This window comes from Penicillium macrosclerotiorum (genome assembly GCF_028827735.1).
Source record: "Penicillium macrosclerotiorum strain IBT 26536 chromosome Unknown utg000010l_segment0_segment0, whole genome shotgun sequence".
NCBI lineage: Eukaryota > Fungi > Ascomycota > Eurotiomycetes > Eurotiales > Aspergillaceae > Penicillium > Penicillium macrosclerotiorum.
The window spans coordinates 3,008,667-3,028,624 of NW_026643089.1; the positions used below are offsets into that span (position 1 = coordinate 3,008,667).

The following is a 19,958-nucleotide window of genomic DNA, read 5'->3' on the forward strand; positions in this document are numbered from 1 at the left end:
CGTGGTTACGATCCACCTTATACGGCTTTTTGAGAGTCAACCTTCATTGACTCCCAGCCTCTTGAGATTCGTGTAGGAGCCAGTTTTACAGCAATGAGCCTGCCATCCTTGTCACACCAAAGCAAAAGTCCATTTCGCTTCTCAAGACTCATAGACGAGGTGGTTGTTATTCAATCAATATCGTTTGACAACTATCTTCCCTCCCGCATTCCCCGAGTCTAGAATTTCGTGGGCTTGGCGGATGTCCTGAGAATCAAAAACATGTGTCGGCTGGGCATCCCATTCCCCATTTTCAATTTGATGGACGATTCGTTGCAATGGGATCTCTGAGAAAGGAAAGTCGGGGCTCCCCAGAACTTTGCTATGGAAAAGACTGAAATGTACCCCAGATTTCATCTGCACCATTGGATTAAAGTCTGAAACCGGGTCCAACCCTCCCAGCCAGCCCGCTTGAAGCATACGGCCGCCACTTTTAGTCAAATTGATCGATTCCAACAGTGCTCGATTTCCAATAAGATTTAGCACTTTGTCGAATTCGGCAGCATAAGCACGGTCCAGCCCGGCCTGCTCGATGATGGTTTCTGTGGCGCCCATTCGTTGAAGTAACTCAAATCGTTCCTGGCGACGGCTGGTTGCGGTAACTCGTGCGCCTGCACTCACGGCCAAGTTCACAGCGGCTTGGCCCAGAGTAGATGTTGCACCACGAATTAGAATACTTTCGCCTTTCTGGAGGCCAAGAACGGTGAAAAGGCACGACCATGCAGTGATATATGTTTCCGGAATTGCAGCCAGTTCATGCCAGGGCAAGCTTGTTTGCACAGCGATAACGTTGGTGACAGGCACAGCCGCAAATTCGCCGTAACCCCCCGGCCGGTTTCTTCCCAGCCCACCCATCACGCCCACGACTGTCTCACCGAGTCTGAATTCTCCACCGGGGCAGGCCTCCACAACTCCGACACACTCCAATCCAGTGACGGGGTTCCACTCATCCCATTCACCCTTGCGCATGTGCATTTCGGCATGATTCAGGCCAAAAGCTTTCACAGCAACGAGAACTTCTCCGGTACATACTGTCGGCTTTGCAACGATTTGATGCTCGAGGACTTCGGGGCCGCCAAATTTTGTTATAACAATGGCATTCATTGAGTCTAACATTTTCGAGCACGTTCGATACTTGCGTGGAGTGTGACCCGTGTGGAAGGTATTTTATAATAAGCCGCTGTGATGGAGAGATAGATATAAATATTGGAGTTTCAGTGGCACCGGGAGATACTGGTGAGAATAATAAGCAGAACACGTAATGCTATAATGTGTTATCCTGGTTTGTTATGCTGAATAATGCTCACTAACCCTTCGTCGAGGTTAGTTCGCAGAGAAAGAACTAGACTCGTCCGAATTTGGTGAATGAGTTTAAAAGGAGTAAGTGCTGTGTCATGGAAGTAATTCGCTGTTGAGCGGTGATTTCGGGAAAGACGGCCTGTCTGTCATCGAACTAAACCTCTCTTGGTCTTATTGACTTCATCGAGACTAGTGAACCAGGTCACTGGAAGCTAAAAAGCCAGATGGCTTACTGAGCCAACTAGAGAGGACCGGCTGTACCGGTCGATGTTTCAGAGGTCCAGACTGTTCTTGCTAGGCGGGATGTCACATGGAACCCCACCCATGCAGGTGAAAGTATGGATCTCCTCACTGACTGATGAAATTGAACATTACAAATTGTCATCCAGTTGTTAAAAAGGAAATTGAATCAATTTCTTTTGGTTGCTCTGGCCTTCATACAATTTATGAACTTGTATTTTTCTTCTCTTTCATCACACAAAACCTTCACATCTTCAAGTAACATCGCAGTCTATTGTCACTTACAGAGCTGTTTGAATCTGCCTTAACAAGCCTCAACAATGGGTGTCCACAAGTGCAAATCAGTCAAGCTTCCTTCTGGGGTGAAGATATTTTACCGTGAGGCAATACCTGAGAAAGAGACAGATTCTCCAGCCATACTCCTCCTCCATGGCTTTCCCTCGTCATCTCACCAGTTTCGGAATCTGATCCCCCTTCTTGCGACAACACATCGTGTAATTTCTCCAGATTTACCAGGCTTCGGATTCACTGAGATGCCACCGGATTTTGTCTATACCTTCACCAGCTTGACAGATGCAATTGAAGAATTCGTGGATGAGCTCTGTATACTGAAATTCTCCATTTACGTCTTTGACTACGGTGCGCCTGTCGGCCTGAGGCTGGCACTTCGTCGGCCAGAGGCAGTTCAAGCTATCATCTCTCAGAATGGAAACGCTTATAAGGATGGGTTTGGTGATGTATGGGATCCTATCAAGGATTTCTGGGCTAGTGAGAATACCGCAGATGATCGAGCAAAAGTTTGTGCGACAATGCTCAGTTTTGACATGACCAAATTCCAATATGAAAACGGTACACCTGATATCGGAACCATCGCGCCAGAATCATATCACCTCGACTATGCTCTCATGCAGCGTCCAGGTAACAAGAAGGCTCAAATTGATCTCTTGAAGGATTATGAGTGCAATATATCATTCTATCCCAAATTCCACCGCTACTTTCAAGAGAGCCAGGTGCCCCTTCTTGCAATCTGGGGCCAGAATGACGTGTTCTTCATTCCCGCCGGGGCCAATGCATTCAGAAGAGATTTGCCAAAAGCTGAGATTAAGCTTCTTGATGCTGGCCATTTTGCTGTGGAAAGCCATACTGATCTAATTGCTTATCATATGCTGGCTTTCTTGAATAAGCATAAACTGTAGTGAGGCGGTTCGTCAAAAATCATCGAAATGAATTCCCCATATATGCTTATTACCGCACTAAGCTAAATGCGATAATTGTACCAACACTGATATCATTCTGCTTCATAGGTTTCACGCTATGGATCACAATATCGAGAAATCTCTTGGAACTGATTAGTTGCTGCAACATTCCTTACTGGCCATAGGATCTCAACTCGGAGAGACTTCGGGATGTTATCGGGCTATTGTCGAGAGTATGCACAATGTGGAACTTTTTCTCAATATTTTAGTCTCATTGGCAGTTTTTTCTTGGCTAAAATAGCTACTAAATAACAAAAGATTTCTCCCAGATATTCTTGAAAGACTGCCGTCCCTGGAGCGGAGTAACGAAATATCTGTTCAAACTTGTGTTCACTTGCGACCAGTCACTCAGCTTCATTTCAACTAGTATACTTGAGATATATGCCAGATAGAAGGCTTCATCCGGTTGGCCCTCACATATATCTGCGCCCTGAAATGACACCCATAGAAGAGCCTCTAGGTCGTCATATCCAGCTGAATACCTGTAAACCTTTTGCACAAGGGATCTGAGTCTTGATGCTAAGGTTCTTAATAGCAATGCTGCAGGATCCCTTTTGAATGTCCCAATATAGGAATATATCAGGAGCGCAAGAGCCACCATTTGCTCCAGCGTGTTATTGGATCCATGTAGTGATTGAGGTAGAAGAGAAAGGAGAGAAGCTTGAGTGGAGTAATACCCCATGCAGAATGCCTCGGCTTCCTGATCTGACAACTTTCCCTCTGTTCGTCTATGGTGACTCTTCTGGAACTGGGAAAGCAGCCGTAAATTGTCAATGGCCGATAGCAGAGTTTGCCCGATACACTTGTTAATAAAAAGTCTGTGGAAGCCAATCCCGGCTTGTTTGAAGCTAATCGCGGCTTCATTTTTCGTCAAAACTTCTCCCTCCCAAGGGGGAAATTCAACTGGATTAGATAAATCAACCACAGTGGCACTCATATGCCATGCTCTATAGTTTGATCAGTTGCCGACCCGGTGCGATTATGTAGGGTCATCTTACCGGATGATAAGATCCATGATAGCAGCAGGTATCCCCTGGAAGCCACCTCGGATAGATACAATGGTTTTAAGCCCTTGGAGATTCGTGGCGATGGCCTCTTTGTCCCCATTTAACATCTATGTGAAATTAAATAAAATCCAGCGCCTAAAGGAAAGAAAAAAGAGGTATTGACAAACCTCGATAGCTAAAACGCATGCCACACCATAGATAGTGGTGATAGACAAAGCGTCTTCCGGATTTGAGACTTTCTCACTGAGGTATCTGATAGCTTTCACTTTGAATGCAACATGCCAGTAGCTTGCAGTGCGTGGACCCTACACATTTAGTAATTAGCGGGTTATAAAAATCGATCACAATCCTAGGACAACCAACGATCATATTTTGATTTCCAGGTCCCTTTTCAGAATCTAGCAAAGCAGCCGAGTAGCTAATGAGGCCTAGCAAGCAAGCGGGTTCCAGGGTTGCCTGCGTTAAAATCCACTCTTCGTGATGGCGGCTGAGGCACTGGATTGGAAACACATCGGTATTTCTTGTCTGAAGGACTAGAATCATTAGTCTATACATCCCCATCAAAGCCCCAATTGAATGAAGATTATAGAAAGCGATTGTCTCAAAGCTCACAGTAGTCCAAGAGTAACAACTCCGTCTGTGTCAATTTTTGAAATGACATTGTTCCTATTTGAACTGCGGGGTTCGACAGACCAAACCTCGCTAAGGGACCATGTTAACAACTTCGTTATTCAAACATGTTGGGTTTAGTCTACTGAACAATCGGACTATGAACACTCACCGTCATCTGGCGGGGCTTAGACACAAGATATCATCTGATTAGAATAAGCAAGGTTTAGACGCACAGTGTCTACGGTTATTTATTTCGTAACCCGCCTCTATACCGCCCAAGGTATCTTGATGCACTTCCTCTGATGAGCGAACTTTGATGGTATCGTGTAATGTGAGTGGTAAGCGAGATTTGGCGAAACGACGAACTTGAGAGCGCTTGGCCTGATCAAAGGCGTTTGCAGGACGATCTTCATCAAACATATATAGGAACAAATGATCTGCCATACATTTCAATTTAGGTCACGTTCTCACCATTTGCTTTTGTCAAAGACTTACGCCCAGGACTAAGCTTTTCATCCGGTCGTTCTTGGATAAACTTCATCTTGTAAAATTCTGGTTTCGCGCGCCGTGGGAGTAATCGTACCAACTAGTTGATACAAGGAAGAATTTTTGGTTGATTGAGTGAGGGATACTAGCTGCCGAAGAACAAGAGCGGGGCAGAAAGGTCGGTTGTGTACATGAGTTACGTGTAAAATACGAATATCCAGGTTACGTCTCTGTAATGCGAGAAAAGAGATGTATATATAAGGCGGTATACACGAGCGGCTTAAACATCCAATCGGATTTCTTCCTTTGCGGCTATATTATCCGGGAAAGGACTCGCAGGTTTCTCGCGCTATAGCTGATTTCGAATACTACTATAACCCTCGGCAGCAGTCGGTGGGTATCTTGTTTCTGTTTATAATAAGGTCAAGGTGCTTAATACATCGCGAATTTTATATTATTAGTCACTTAATTTGGATAGGCATTGGTCATAGGTTCCACGTATCAATACAAACAAAGTACATTGTTCGATTTGAGATGGTGTCGAGGTCGTCGTCACTCGGCCATTGCGAGGCTTGGTCATATATCAGTCACCTCAGGCTTAGCGATGAGCTCTTCTGAAATTGATACATTTCTGAATACCTATTTCCTTCCCACCATTCGAATTTGGTCTTGATTTTAAAGTGCTCTATCAAATATTAAACACAAGATGCGATCACATGAGCCCGATAACCTAGGAAATCGCTAGTCTATCACAAATACGACAAAGGCAGCGGTGATGTCTTCAATCCATCATCACCCACGACGCCATTGTTACCACATCGATCTCCTGCCTCTACTAACAGCGAGAACTGATTTAATTGTAGGGGTATCTTCCGTGAGGTTCTGAATTAAACCTTCATAATTAGATTACAATCATAACACCGCCTCTCAATGCAGCTCAAGGTCCGACAACGGCGCAGCCTGATTCGAAAGATCTTGCGAATGTTCCACGTGCCTTCTCTACAGTCGAAATCATCAAGTATCATTACATTAACCAAGTAAGAACCAATTACCCATCCAAAGTAAGATAACACTAACGTCCCTTCCAGCAAAAAGCAGGTGTCGGTAGCATCTGATTTCAAGAACGACAACTTCAAGTCCCAAGGACACAATGACAATATTTTCACCACTGAATATGTGGACATGTCTCCCAGATATAGCTCCGATACAAGCCCTGTACGAATTGCACCATCCCGCAGGGAGCTAGAGGAACGCATCGTGCAACTTTGGAAAAAAGTATGGTTTGGATTATATGAAATAGAGGACAGCGAACAGCGTCTTCATATATCTCGATTGCAAGCGCTCTATTTTGGAGCGGGATTCACTGCCTATTTAGGCAGACTTGAAATTTTGCGTCGACAAAGTTATAGGGGTATCAGCGCTAATGAAGGAATTCTCTCGCTGAAAGTGTTCGACGGTTTATCTGTTGCGACGCTGGAGTCCGTACTCGAGATTTTGAGAGCCTACGAAAATGAAATCCCAAATCTGGACCGCCTATACGCAATTCTCAGAAGAGGTCAAAGACCAATCCATCGATCTAAATTACCCGCGCCAACAGAAGGACTACGTCGAGAGTATCTGGCAGTGGCAGAGCCCATGGAAAAGAGGATCAAACAGTATGATATTTGGATGAATGTCTTGAATCATGATATACGGGACGAGGCGATGATAATGAGTGACCTGAACTCTCGACCGAGAGGAGGATTTGTTTATTACATGGCATTCCCAGGTCGTTAATAAAGGACATTCTAATCTTCGTTGCTGCGCAGTACGCTTGGAATTGGAAATTGCCGAGGGGCTCTCGGTTTTCCTGCAAATTTTAGCCGAGCAGCACGATGTAATAGAATGCAGTCATACCATTGAAGGTGGACAAAACGCCGATAGTATTGCTTTGGCGGTTCATAGATTTGTCTATCTTCTTCTTACATCTGAATATCTAATAAAGTCCCTATTTATATTCTTCTCTAAAGACCATAATCCTTTCGACTTCCTCTCCATTTTGCTCATCAATCCACGCCCGCCACATTCCACCACAGTTGAAGTCCCAAACCACTTGGCCACGCCGTAGCTCTCCAGAAGCAGGGCTGCATGCGTATTCCTGTGTAGCTTCAATTCCAATAATCCCCCCTTCGCCTTCACCAGTGACAGACCATCGACCACCGGCCAAATGTTGTAGTTGACCACCACGACCGGCGATCTCTTCAACAGCATTGTGGAGACTATAATGTGTTCCACATTGCTTGGCAAGAGCCCCAATTGTGCGTGCAGCAGCGAGGCGAAGGAACGAATCACCATCTCCCGTTCCTGACACGGCGATAGCACGTCTGACAGACCTTGGATGTTTACTAAATCTGTCAAACGACAAACCCTGATTCTCAAAGACCGAGCCGGAATTCGCAAAATTTGAGTTTATTGGATGGGGTGAATATGGTGGAGGGTCGAGAGCTTTGGGGGTAAGCGGAGACATGTTGCCAGACTACGACCAAATTCTGTCACATAGCCTCCCGCCCGCTTGAGGATGCCTTCTTTTGAAAGCGTAATTGGAGAATTGTGGGCCGATAAACACGCAATATCGGAGAATGTAGTGGGTGCACTCAAAAGCTCATCCCAGGCTTCGGCCCAGAATCCCGCGCCGAGTGTTGGAGTGTCGCCAACACGGCCGGGGAGTTTGTTAGTCTTGCCGCCGGTGCTAGTTGCAACAGCTAGGTTGCCCCATTGATCAAGACATACACACCCGACAGTGCCTTGACTCAGAGAAAGAGGCTCTGCTTCTCCACTGAGTCCACGGCGATGCTCATCCCACCGACGCTGCGTCCAAAACCACTCATCTGGTTTGATCTCCAAACCCCACTCACGGGCCAGAGTCTCCACATGAGGCCCGGCCAGCTGTGCATGCATGTTCCCTCCATCATAGTTCGGCTTGCCATCTGGGGCGCAACCAGTACGTAGAAGATGCTCACGAGCTAGATAGATCGGATGGCGCACATTCCGAACACCGATTACACCAACACCTCGTTTCATTTCTCCGGGTCGGCTCGGATCCGGGTCTTGAATGGAAGTCACCATCACGGAAGCTTCCATTTCGATCGTCCCAGCAGTGGTGAATACGCTCCCACGGCCGCAATTGAACAGCTCATCGTCTTCCATCAAGGACACCGCATGAACGGCCGCATCAAGGGCGGTAGATCCATTTTTGAGGAGTGCATAGGTTGCGCGGAGATAGGCCTGAAGAGAAGCGTAATGTTTGGCGTAGAAATCCGGCGGCAAGGTTTCTCGTTTGATGTTGCCAGCACCCCCATGGAGGATCAGCGTAGGCTTAAAGGTGACTGTATTCGAAGACATTATCGGAAGTCACAGAGGTTGAAAGGAGGTTTTTGGGGGTGCGGGGAAGGAGGAAGCGGAGATATGTGCGCAACCCCATTTGATTTGCATATCGTTGGTCACCCCCAGCTGTTAATGTTAGTCTGTCGGCGGGAAGCCTTCTCTCCATTCAGTGTGGGTATACCGCAGTCGGTACTTCAATTAATTGGTCAGACACGCTCTTGATGTTGGAGACTCCATATTCACGATTGTATTATGCCTGATCGAAATCAGTTCATGTACACACAGGGCTTATCTCTAACACTAGCAAGTAGGGGCTATTTCTTCACATGCATCTCAGAGGTGCGGCTATATAACTCATAAGATCATAGCAGTAAAATTGTGGATCTCAAGAGTGCGATTTTGGATTGCAGATCAACATAATATCTGAGAGCTAATCATACTCATGGACATCGTGGAAGAAAGGCACTAGTTAATATATAAATACACCACTTTTCTGGAATTTACACAGAAGAACCGGTAGAAGCAGAATTATGAAGCGCTTTTTGCAGATGAGCAGAATAATTCTTTTGGCAAGCTTTCTCCTCGGCCACGAAAATATAAACGCCGGTCACGGGAGTCAGCCATAAAATGAGCCACACGGTGCACACAAAATTCAATGCTCCGAAAGCCAAAGACTGTCCAGGAAGTATGAGAAGCACCAGGCCAAAAACAAAGCAAAATCTTCTATGCGATGTCGTTGTAAAAATAAGGAATTGAAAAACAAACACCTGAGAAGAGAGACTCCATGCGGGGAATATGTTATGAATACAGAGATCGAAGTCGGACGTTAGTTGTCAGCCACCGAAGGTATGATTCGATCGCGAAGGTGGTATGATGTGTCTTTATGCAAGGGCCTTTTGGTCGGAGGGAGGAGGAGGGGGGAGCTATTGATGAAAAATATATCAGCATATGGCCCCAATGTAGCAACGAGGACTGTCTTATAAGAAGGCACGCATACCTCCAATTTGGTGTTGTCCGCCATCATTCGCTGAAAGCCGATGCCAACACCCTCAATCACACCAAGGAAGACGGCGCACATGATAGCGGAGTTACGTGCTGCCTTTACACCACCACGAACGGCCAGCGCGCCGCCAGTGAAGAAGCCCGCAATGATCGAGTTGAAAGGGTCCTCCTTCTTGCTTTGAGGAGTCAGCATGGTATTCCAATCCACAGCTTCAGAGAGCAGCCAAAACCCACCGAATACCCTTGATGGCGCAATCAAATGTACTGAAGAGTCCTCCCCATACGCCAAAGTTTCCACCGAGCACAGGAGCGCGAGCCTTGATAGCAGTGAGAGCGCCGATCCGGCGCTCGCCATAGGGGCTGTTCCGGAAGCCCTTGACGCCGTGCCAGACAGCGCCACCAATGGCGCCCATACAGAAAGCTCCTCCAAAGTCGCTCAGAGCGACCCAGGGACAGGGATCTCTCGAGTGATCCATTGTGTATGTGATTGATGGAGGGGAAGAGCGATCAAGGGAGAAGGGGTGGAGTCACGGTCGGCGAGATCGGGTGGTCGCGAATAACCGGCAGTAGAGTGAAAGGAAGTCGCGTTGTAACAATCAAGTCAAAATTCTGCGTCAAATTGTAATTGTAATTATGGAGCCCAAGAGCTCAAGGGCGACAGTCTGCAGGAAAGCCGAGGTGAATCGATAAAGTCGGGGGTGCGGGTCGAGGACTTTTTCTTGGGGGTTTCGCGGAACGTGATCTCCAGCGATCTCCAGTGATGATAGGCCGAGTCGCCACCGGGCAATCGGAAGCTTCAGAAGCAGTTGGACTTCCTCATCCGGGGGAGGCAAGTAAAAAACCCGGGCCAACCATGATTACATCGTTCTTTTGGGCAGTGCCACCATATACCGTTCCCTGCTGGGCCCCGGGAATCTTATTCCATATTTCAAACGAAAATCCATTCTATGGGACCGGGTATCCAGCTATCGATGGTGAACAACTATTTAGAACTAACAGTATCTATGAAGGCAAGTTCCAGATAAAGTCTAGGGCTCCTCCTTCATACATTGGAAATTGTCCACCGGCACTCATTCCAAACGGTGCCATCGATGGATCAAAGGGCAGCGAGAGCCAGTCGTCGGACACATCGTTCAATGAAGGCATGAACCCCGTTTCTGATGTTAGATCCTGTGGCACGGGTTTGTTGATTGGATTGACCCGGTCACCATTTTCCGGCCAGGGAGGAGGGCCAATTGACGGCCGCCGCGTAGCACCTCGATTGTTATTCTTCACATTTTTTGAGGACGCGAGCAGATTTCGGCGTAGACGTGAGACATGCATGTCCAACAGCGTAGCGTATCGAGTGCTCAGATGAACATCGTCCAAAGCATTCGATTTGAGAGCACTGATACTTTTCTCGAGTACTTCTAAGGATTCTCGGAGGGTGGCTGGCCGGGTCCCCAAGCTCAGTGCTTTCATCAGGAAGATTGAAGCACTAGTAATGCGCAGAACGATGCGGACAGGAGAGAAGCGCAGCGCGCCCACCTCGGCAAGATGTGTAACTTTTTGCAGTATCTGGCAGCAGCCATCTATCACTTCCTGAATGTACTCATAATCTGTCGGATCGATGGTTGTCGGCCGCACATCATCAGGGTTATTAGGATCAGCATCCGCCAGGGCACGCTCCACAACCGCCTGCATCCCCACAGAGTGGGTATATACGCGAACAAAGTGATACTCAATGAATAGATCATTATAGAAAGCTGTGGCAAGATTGTGAGGCTGGAGATATCTGTCTTTCCACTGGTTGAGTAGGGGCCTGAAATGCTCGAGAAGTCCCACATAACGTCCACTATGAAGTTGTTGGCGAGCAAATCTGGCGGACGGAAAAAACATATCCGTGACCGATTGCGCCAGCTTGGTAAGCTCAATCCAGGAATCCATAAATATCAGCCAGGTGCTGCCGGGCTGGCTTAAACCGCGGGGCTTTCGCCCACCAAGAACGGCATGATTCAGTGATTGGGGTATAGGGGACATGCATCCAATACGCCATGCGAGTTGGTTGATATACACGTATAGCAAGCGTTGAACTCTTTGTCTGCGAAGTGCCATTTGTTCTTTCCATTGTCGGTCTTCGCCTGAAGAGTCGCTTTCCTCTGTCTCAAAGATCCCAAGCTCATGGGCAAGAGAAAGGGCACAGCCCAGCAGCATCCAGGACATTTGATCTGACCGCCTTGATGGCTCAATCATATCTTCAATCCACCTTTCGGCAGATGCACTGTTTGAGTCGGCATGTTCGGAAGATTTTGGAACCGTCGAGATTAGATCATCATCCCACCCATCTGTCTCAGGGGGAAAATGTAAAGAACGAGGGTGCCATTCAGCCATGAGTAGGAGTGCCTCCACTGTGCCAAGGCTCCTGATTTTGGACTTGGTCGACTTTTCCTGTCCGAAGATCAACCGCATCGTTAATTGCTGACAATGTTGCCAGAGACGGTGGTGAATGAAGAAATTTCTTGACTCGCCTCCAGCTCCAGGCAGTACATGATAACGAGAAGATACCATGAGAATTGTAGAGCATAATACAGGCTCCCGGGTGATAAGCAAAATATGATTTTGATGACTCGAATAGAAGTCAGTCAGGATTGGAGACAGACAAGACATATTTTGGAAGAATCTGCTTCCCACTTCCCAATCAGCTTATATTACATTAAGGGGATGGATCAGGAGTCTGGTGCAAACCCACAAATCTATGAAAGTGACCGCCTCTTTAGCAGAGAACCAACCCATCTTCACAAACCGACAGGCTTCCCAGACATGCAGCGTCTCCGGCGACACGTTTGAGATGTCAACGGGATGTACAACTCGAGAGTTGGTTTCGAAAGCAACCGGGCTTTCAAAGTTTCTTGAAGTAGGTCGCCCTTTTGTATTAGAGTCACTGTCTTTCGACCCCATGCCTCGTTGTGGACTCTCGTCACTAGGTGCATTGTCCTCTTGGTCATGGGCAGTTGCCGCCTCAAACAGGATGTTGAGTGCATCATTTCCACTCGCGACGACTGTGCGCATCATCGAATTTGCGAGAGTAGAGCTGGATCGGTGTCGACTATCTTCATAAAGATGAGCTGGTGAACTTTGCGCATGCATAGAGCCATCTGCTGTCGAATGAGGACTGACGCCGACAAACGAGTGATGCTCATTCTGGGGAGACATCTGAGGTCGGGCAAACGCCCATCCCTGCTGAAATGGACTCGTGGAGTCCTGGTACTGAACAGGCTGCTGGCCCGGAGGGAAATGCCTTTTGATCTCTTTTGGTGAAGCAATGAGTGTACTCTGCGTTGCGTGGGGTGGCTGGTCGCCGTTATTTTCGAACGAACGCGCTGAGAGATGGGGCCGATTAGGAATCCGAACAAGGGCATTTGCGGGCAGCTCACCTACCACGTTTGCGGGACCTCTCCCACGCCCTTTTCTCAGGAAGCACACACTCTCGCATCTCTCTGCGGCATCGTGCACATGGTGGGCCGATCGGCAATCCGTCTGGTCCGGTCCCTAGGTCGCATTTCGCCTTGCGTTGCCGACAAGCGTTGCAGGCTTTGTAGGTGCGTTGGTAGGGCCGGTCCGGGCGGGATGGCCTGGCCCCGTCCATCATTAACCGATCGCCCGGTCTGAACCCAGTCCGGATGAATCAGGGAAGGGCGATTACCTATGAATATGTTGTGAGTAATTAGTGTGATGTATGGATGTTTTGGAGGGTGAACTGAGGAGACACGCGGGTCAAGAAGAGCGGCCCCGGGGAGCCGACGTTTTCCGCCGGCCCCGCTGCTCGTCGCGAGGATCGCGAACGTCGCATTGAAGCACCAAGATCGTGGAAGTATTCAAAGCCGGTAGCAACATTCTTACTGCTACTTTGCATTTGAAAAAGACGAGGGTAGCGCAATGATGGTTAGACTCTAGATGCCACCACATAGCATATATAGAAGATTACATTGCGACCACCAAATCATCAGCCAGGAATCCAAGGGCGCGTACTGCGGCGTGCGAGGGTGGGGGATTTGTTGGATTTGTACTCCGTTCTCCACGCATGTTTGGACTCCTGAAAACGGCTAGGGCCACATACAGTCTAGCCGCCTATTGAGTGAAGATAGGAGAATAATTATAAATAGTAGCAATCAAATGATTCCCGCACAAAATGGGGCCCATGGAGACCAGTCATCTTCAAGTGTTTAAAAAAACTACTTTAAATCGATTTTAAGTTCACCAGGTGGTCAGCGAAGAGCAAGGAGTCTCATGCATAGCTATAGGATCAAAATATTTAAATCGATCAAATCGGTCAAGAAATTTTAAGGAAAGGAATGGAAGGAGATTCTATCTAAAGTGAGAATCTAGCTGTCTACGAACGCCGCCGATTTCTCTCTGCATTTGAGGAGATATAATAGTGCATGAAAATATGAGTTTCAGAAAATGTGGCGCAATAGATTTAATCTTGAATTTTCAATAAGCTCAAGTTTTAAAGAGTGAATAACTATGATTTTTGGTTGGAGTTTGATATACACTACGATCCTATATGCGTACTAATTAAGAAACCTACGTATATTCGGCCAAAAATAGAGCGCAGTATTACACTGTGCCTTTCTACTAACATTCTACCATCCATCGAATAGGTAGGTCACTTGCTGTGCTTAGTGTTTTATTTCTATTTTTAAACGTCAGGGTGGATAACTATATCTAACTCGTAAGTTCTTAAGGTGAGGTCTCGCCAGGATGCATTAGATATCATATAATCTCGAAAGTACCCTGCTTGAATCAATTTTTCAACCACATCCTGATCAATCAAAGACTATCATACCATAAAGGTAGAAGCAAAGCAAAACAACTTCCAAGACCCCCACAAAACAAGATGTCATTTGACAAAGCTGCTTATATTAGATAACAACATGCGGTCATGAGTAAGCTTTTTCCGCTTGAGGCAAACGAGATTGATTACGGAAAACTTGGCGACCAGATGGCATTACAAGTGGACCAAGGTCACGTTCCATCTGAAGAGGGTGAATGGGCAGCGCTTGAAGAGTTTTTAAAGCAGCAAGCAAATGATGCGAAACGCAGCAAAAGTGACATGGATAAAATGACTAAGATGCTCTCAGAGGTTTCTTTGACCCGCCAGAAGAGGAAGAACTATAATAAGAAAGGGCAATTTGAGTGCTCAGAATGTCACAATATATATACCCGGCCGGCAGATGTCGAACGACATCGAAAGACATACCACAATAAGCAGAATGCTATACCTTGCCCTGACTGTGGTGCCCAAGTTTCTCGCAAGGATGCTCTACGGCGACACCAAAGAGAACACTGCCCAAAAAGACCTGAATAAGTGAAAAAATCTTCTTAGGATCCACCTATTCTCAGATTTCTATAGAGAAATCTAGATCTCATGTCTTTGCTCTGAATCATGAATGTTTTCAACAGCTTTCCATCCATTCTGACAATTTTTTCGTATCTTCTATTGCGTATATCAATTAAATTAAACAAATTATAGGGAAGCGATCAGCAGAGTAGTACATATTAGCGGAAGATGACCTGTGTAAAGCCCAGCGCTAAAGAAGAGTGCATGCAGTAGTGAGCATACTCTTACCCGACTAGTCAATCATACTGTAATATTTCTGATCTCTTCTGAGAAGAAGCTGTGATCTTTAGATCTAACTGTAGAAGATAAGGTAGAAATTGGGAAGAGGAGCCCTTTTGTTAGGAGGATTTGTATACATACTCGAGACCCATAACTCTTTGAATGGAAGTGTCCCAAATCTAGCTCCCTCGACCCGACGAAGCGATTTCGGTGACTTGATTGCAATTTTCGAATAGACAGTTCCCGAAACGTCCTGGTGACGAGAAGCAGCCCCGCGGCAAACAGTTGACCAGAGGGGCGGCAGAGAGCGAATTGGTGTCAAAGTAGAACCTGGCGGGATGGAGAACTATTTCACATAAGTAGTTACAGGGGATTTGCGCATTCTTATGAGCAGCTCAAGACATAATATTCTTCTCTACTGCTCTTTTCTAGTAGTTCTGACACTGATATCCTGTTCGAGTAGAGACTGAACGCTTCTTTTATTCATTCAAATGATGTATGAGATGCCAAGTGAGAAGATAATAATGTGCGGGTCCAGCGCAACTCCACATCCGCGGAAAGCGACGGCACTGGATAATGAGCAGGCGGAATTTCCGCGCGCTCGGCGATCAAGCCAGCGCCGGTTTAGATGGTTGAATGAGGGTAAACGCAATTGCACGAGACCCCTTACCCGCTTATTAGATTCAAATGAAGTTCAAGTAGCGTTTTATCCTCCCCATCTTAATAATGCAAACTATCTGCGCCATTTCTGGTTTCTATATTCCACTCGGATATCAAGATGTCGGCCACAGTCACTCTCTACACTTACTTCCGCTCCTCCTGCTCAGCCCGTCTCCGCATCGCGTTGCACCTCAAGGGAATTCCATTCACTCCGGTATTCGTCAATTTGCTTAAGGATGAGCAATCTTCGCCGGCTCATCGAGCCATCAACCCTTCCGGCACGGTGCCAGCCCTCATCATCCAGCGCGATTCAAGTACTCCTGTAACCATCACACAGTCATTAGCAGCACTGGAATATCTCCAGGAGGCCTTCTTAGACATGGGGCCGAGTCTGCTTCCTCAGGATCCCGAAGAGCGTGCACTGGTTCGTACGCTGGCTTCGATCATTGCCTGCGATGTTCAGCCCGTGACGAACCTCAGGATTCTCAAGCGAGTGGCGCCGCTCGGGGCAGACCGGGCTGCGTGGTCAAAGGAGTTGATCGAGGACGGACTGCGCGCGTATGAGACGATTGTGGCCAGCTCGGCAGGAAAATTCAGTGTTGGCGACCAAATTACCATCGCGGATATTTGCCTGATTCCCGCAGCGTGGGGGGCCGAGCGGGTCGGCGTGGATTTGAAGGCGTTCCCGATCACCAGCAAGATTGTGCAGAACCTGGAGCAGGAAGAGGCTGTTCGGAAGGGACACTGGCAGACGCAGCCTGACACACCTGAAGACCTGCGAGCCAAATAAGGGGAGGTTTAATCCTCGAATGACATGATACAACTTGGGACGACCATGATGGGAGAGTTTGGATTACGAGATTTTGTAGCCTTCGAAACAAGATTCATTCATGCATATCAATCGTACTTTCTAGTGAATAAATATAATTTTCATTGGAAGCCGAAATCCATCAGAAGCCCCCCTCCCCCCTTTTCCTTTACAGCTAAAACTGGATAGCAGGCAGGATGGTACCGGTGCAGTCGCCGAACCCAACATAATTGCCTTCAGTACCAGCCTTACCGCGCAGGATGATAGTGTCACCATCCTCGAGGAACAGACGCTCAGAGCCATCAGCAAGCTTGAGCGGGGTCTTTCCATTAGTCTGCTCCAAGAGACTGCCCTGGGTCTTGGGCTCAGTGCCGGAGATGGTGCCGGAGCCGAGCAAATCACCGGTATTCAGGTTGCAACCAGTAATGGTGTGGTGTGCGACCATCTGAGGGAATGAGTAAAGCAGGTTGCGAGCGTTGCTGTTGGAAATCACGGTCGGCTGGCCACCCTTGTTGGTGATCTCAACCTCGAGAGGAATCTCATAAGCGTTCTCGGCACGCTTCTCGCGCAAATAAGGAAGGAGGCCGTCACGGTTCCCGGGCTCTAGGCCTGCAGCACGGAAAGGCTCGAGAGCATCAATCAACACAACCCATGGAGTGATAGTGGTGCCGAAGTTCTTGGCGTTGAAGGGACCTAAGGGGATATACTCCCAGGCCTGGATATCGCGTGCGGACCAGTCATTCATGAGCACCAAGCCAAAGATGTGGTCCTCAGCCTGGTCAATGGGGACGGGCTTGCCAAGATCATTAGGGGTGCTGATGAAGGCCGCCAGTTCCAACTCGATATCCAGTCGCTTGCAAGGAGAAAAGGTCGGCACCTTGGGGTCTGCGGCCGGATTCGCCAGGATCTGACCGTTCGGGCGGTGCAAAGGCGTTCCAGATGCCACAACTGAGGAAGCACGGCCGTGGTAGGCCACCGGGAGGTGTCGATAGTTGGGCTGCAGCGCATTCTCCGGCCCGCGGAACAGCACTCCAACGTTGTAGGCGTGGTTCAGACCGGCGTAGAAGTCAGTGTAGTCGCCGATCTGCATAGGAACATGGTTGGTTACTTGCGACAGTGGCACCAAGGCAGATTTCTGCAACGCCGCATTATCCTTCAGAACCTGGGGGTACTGGGTGTCGGCACGGAAGACGTTCTGTAAGTACTCGCGAACCTGGCGATGCACGGGCCGACCAAGAGCAGCGAATGCATTGAGAGTGGACTGGTTGAAAACACTGAGATTTTCTTGGATGGAAGGCAATTGGGAGAAGCCTCCAGAAGAGGCGAACGTATTCAGGTTCAACGCATAGTCACCGATAGCGATAGCAGGCACGCGTGAAGCGGACTGGGCTGAGATGATGCCGAATGGGATATTTGCCAACGAAAACGGCGAGTTCTTGGGGATCTGGAGCCAGGAAGCCATTGTGAATAATAGATAGCAGCAGGAATGAACGATGAAGGGAAATAAAACACCGCGCGGTGCAACAACTTAATTGATTCTGGGACGAGCAAACTCTCGGGCGGCTGTTCCGGGGCAGCGGAATTATGCCGCCCCCCGCTTTCAAGCGCCGCGGAAAAAGGCGGGGATAATCGCGGATGTGTAGCTTGCAAGTGCCGCGGGTGACGTTCAATACGCAAGACGAGACCGACTGCGGGTTGCACCAACTGGCATGGCAGACGTCCTCGGGAGTCGGGTTTCCCTCGGTCGCGGTGAATACAAAGACTTGCAGACGTGCTTCTGAACACCGTGCATCTTCCACCCCTTCACAGACTCGCCATCATGCCTGTCACTGAATTCTCCCACCCAGACCCTTACTCGTACCAGACTGGTTTCGACTCGTATCATGAGTAAGTTAGTCAGAGAACCTGTGATCACTTGGATCGCCCAGTTGGAAAGCTAATTCCGCGGACAGGACCGAAGCTATCGAGGGAGCTCTCCCCGTCGGCCATAATTCACCTCAAAAGGCTCCATACGGTCTCTACGCAGAAAAGCTCTCGGGAACTGCTTTTACTGCACCCCGCCATGAGAATAAGCAGACCTGGGTCTACCGCATTTTGCCCTCGGCGGCTCATGAGAAATTCGTCGTAGAGGATGCGGACTCCTACCACACTCGCATGACCACAGAGACGCACAAATTACACCATATCCCGAACCAGCTCCGTTGGAACCCATTTGATTTAGATGAGAAGGTGGATTGGGTCCATGGCCTCCATCTAATCGCCGCATCGGGAGATCCAACTCTCAAACAAGGACTGGGGATCATGATGTACGCCGCTGGCAAGGATATGGGCAAGGAAGCCTTCTACTCTGCGGACGGTGACTTCTTGATTGTCCCGCAGCACGGTGTTCTGGATATCCAGACAGAACTAGGCCGCATTATTTTACGCCCAAATGAAATCGCAGTTATTCCACGAGGCGTTCGGTTAGTTTCACACTCTTCTTGGAGAACGCATAGTCGGTGTCTTTCACTAAAGCTCATAGATACCGCGTAACTTTGCCTTCCGGCCCAGTTCGAGGATATATCTGTGAGCTGTACCAAGGTCACTACCAACTACCTGAGTTGGGTCCTATCGGGTCAAACGGTTTGGCCAATGCCCGCGACTTCCAGGCCCCCGTCGCTGCGTTTGACGATGAAGAAGAGCCCAGTGAATATAGGCTACTCAGCAAGTTCAACAACACCTTGTTCGCCGCTCGACAGAATCATACGCCGTTTGATATTGTTGCTTGGCATGGAAACTACTACCCTTATAAGTACGACCTTGGCCGATTCAACACCATTGGATCCGTCTCATTCGATCACCCCGATCCTTCCATCTACACCGTTCTGACTGGTCCCTCGGACCATGTGGGCACGGCCATCGCCGATTTTGTCATCTTCCCTCCACGCTGGCTCGTTGCCGAGGACACTTTCCGACCCCCGTGGTACCATCGGAACACCATGTCCGAGTTCATGGGCTTAATTTGTGGTAACTACGACGCAAAGACCGGGGGTGGCTTTCAACCCGCAGGCGCTAGTCTGCACAACGTCATGAGTGCCCATGGCCCGGATTCCGATGCATTTGAGGGTGCGAGCAACGCCGAGTTGAAACCAAGCAAGGTTGGTGCCGGAAGTATGGCTTTTATGTTCGAAAGGTGTGTCAATATATTCGTCGCTATGATGAAGGTGTTTACAGTACTAATTTTCCCTAGCTCTCTGATGGTTGGTGTTTCGGAATGGGGCTTGAAGACCTGCGAGAAAGTGCAGGAGGAATACAACGAGCATAGTTGGCAGCCTCTGAAGCGCCACTTCAAGAACCCCAACAAAACCTGAAATGGAAAGCACGATATTTATGTGTAGATAACAAACTTGCTTTAGCATGGAGTGATTCGATGATAAATGGGTTGATGGAGAATGATCAAGTTGCCTTTCGGATTAATTGCCAACCTCTACATTCACCGTGATGTTTAGTCACAAGTATCTTCTGAATATTCTATACCAAGAGATATCAAATTCTAGTCTAAAATATCCCAACGAGGTCTGCTATTCAACTCTCTTCCCTCATAGAAA

At 48.1% G+C, this 19,958-nt stretch overlaps 11 protein-coding genes across 11 annotated transcripts; 5 read left to right on the forward strand and 6 right to left on the reverse strand.

Moving 5' to 3' along the window:
- Positions 1–174: 174 nt before the first annotated feature.
- Positions 175–1,155, reverse strand: N7462_010677 (uncharacterized protein; the record flags this gene model as incomplete). Its single annotated transcript, XM_057082391.1, has 1 exon — positions 175–1,155. The coding sequence occupies one exon, from the start codon at positions 1,153–1,155 to the stop codon at positions 175–177; it is 981 nt and encodes a 326-aa protein (XP_056929431.1).
- Positions 1,156–1,898: 743 nt separating this feature from the next.
- On the forward strand, positions 1,899–2,774 carry N7462_010678 (alpha/beta fold hydrolase; the record flags this gene model as incomplete). The annotated part of the gene is made up of 1 exon (XM_057082392.1): positions 1,899–2,774. One exon carries the CDS (start codon positions 1,899–1,901, stop codon positions 2,772–2,774), a length of 876 nt encoding a protein of 291 aa, XP_056929432.1.
- A 1,054-nt stretch (positions 2,775–3,828) lies between these two features.
- On the reverse strand, positions 3,829–4,994 carry N7462_010679 (uncharacterized protein; the record flags this gene model as incomplete). The annotated part of the gene is made up of 5 exons (XM_057082393.1): positions 3,829–3,948; positions 4,009–4,146; positions 4,205–4,374; positions 4,726–4,890; positions 4,949–4,994. 5 exons carry the CDS (start codon positions 4,992–4,994, stop codon positions 3,829–3,831), a joined length of 639 nt encoding a protein of 212 aa, XP_056929433.1.
- An 875-nt stretch (positions 4,995–5,869) lies between these two features.
- N7462_010680 (uncharacterized protein) lies at positions 5,870–6,715 on the forward strand (the record flags this gene model as incomplete). Its single annotated transcript, XM_057082394.1, has 2 exons — positions 5,870–5,976; positions 6,028–6,715. 2 exons carry the CDS (start codon positions 5,870–5,872, stop codon positions 6,713–6,715), a joined length of 795 nt encoding a protein of 264 aa, XP_056929434.1.
- Positions 6,716–6,926: 211 nt separating this feature from the next.
- Positions 6,927–8,320, reverse strand: N7462_010681 (isoaspartyl peptidase/L-asparaginase; the record flags this gene model as incomplete). Its single annotated transcript, XM_057082395.1, has 2 exons — positions 6,927–7,423; positions 7,462–8,320. The coding sequence occupies 2 exons, from the start codon at positions 8,318–8,320 to the stop codon at positions 6,927–6,929; spliced, it is 1,356 nt and encodes a 451-aa protein (XP_056929435.1).
- An 863-nt stretch (positions 8,321–9,183) lies between these two features.
- Positions 9,184–9,780, reverse strand: N7462_010682 (protein transporter TIM17; the record flags this gene model as incomplete). The annotated part of the gene is made up of 3 exons (XM_057082396.1): positions 9,184–9,225; positions 9,300–9,480; positions 9,539–9,780. 3 exons carry the CDS (start codon positions 9,778–9,780, stop codon positions 9,184–9,186), a joined length of 465 nt encoding a protein of 154 aa, XP_056929436.1.
- A 526-nt stretch (positions 9,781–10,306) lies between these two features.
- Positions 10,307–12,932, reverse strand: N7462_010683 (uncharacterized protein; the record flags this gene model as incomplete). The annotated part of the gene is made up of 3 exons (XM_057082397.1): positions 10,307–11,963; positions 12,033–12,663; positions 12,722–12,932. The coding sequence occupies 3 exons, from the start codon at positions 12,930–12,932 to the stop codon at positions 10,307–10,309; spliced, it is 2,499 nt and encodes an 832-aa protein (XP_056929437.1).
- Positions 12,933–14,225: 1,293 nt separating this feature from the next.
- Positions 14,226–14,651, forward strand: N7462_010684 (uncharacterized protein; the record flags this gene model as incomplete). Its single annotated transcript, XM_057082398.1, has 1 exon — positions 14,226–14,651. One exon carries the CDS (start codon positions 14,226–14,228, stop codon positions 14,649–14,651), a length of 426 nt encoding a protein of 141 aa, XP_056929438.1.
- Positions 14,652–15,681: 1,030 nt separating this feature from the next.
- maiA (maleylacetoacetate isomerase MaiA) lies at positions 15,682–16,353 on the forward strand (the record flags this gene model as incomplete). Its single annotated transcript, XM_057082399.1, has 1 exon — positions 15,682–16,353. The coding sequence occupies one exon, from the start codon at positions 15,682–15,684 to the stop codon at positions 16,351–16,353; it is 672 nt and encodes a 223-aa protein (XP_056929439.1).
- Positions 16,354–16,546: 193 nt separating this feature from the next.
- Positions 16,547–17,833, reverse strand: fahA (fumarylacetoacetate hydrolase FahA; the record flags this gene model as incomplete). Its single annotated transcript, XM_057082400.1, has 1 exon — positions 16,547–17,833. The coding sequence occupies one exon, from the start codon at positions 17,831–17,833 to the stop codon at positions 16,547–16,549; it is 1,287 nt and encodes a 428-aa protein (XP_056929440.1).
- Positions 17,834–18,190: 357 nt separating this feature from the next.
- Positions 18,191–19,721, forward strand: hmgA (putative homogentisate 1,2-dioxygenase (HmgA); the record flags this gene model as incomplete). Its single annotated transcript, XM_057082401.1, has 4 exons — positions 18,191–18,258; positions 18,324–18,833; positions 18,893–19,543; positions 19,601–19,721. 4 exons carry the CDS (start codon positions 18,191–18,193, stop codon positions 19,719–19,721), a joined length of 1,350 nt encoding a protein of 449 aa, XP_056929441.1.
- Positions 19,722–19,958: the final 237 nt, after the last annotated feature.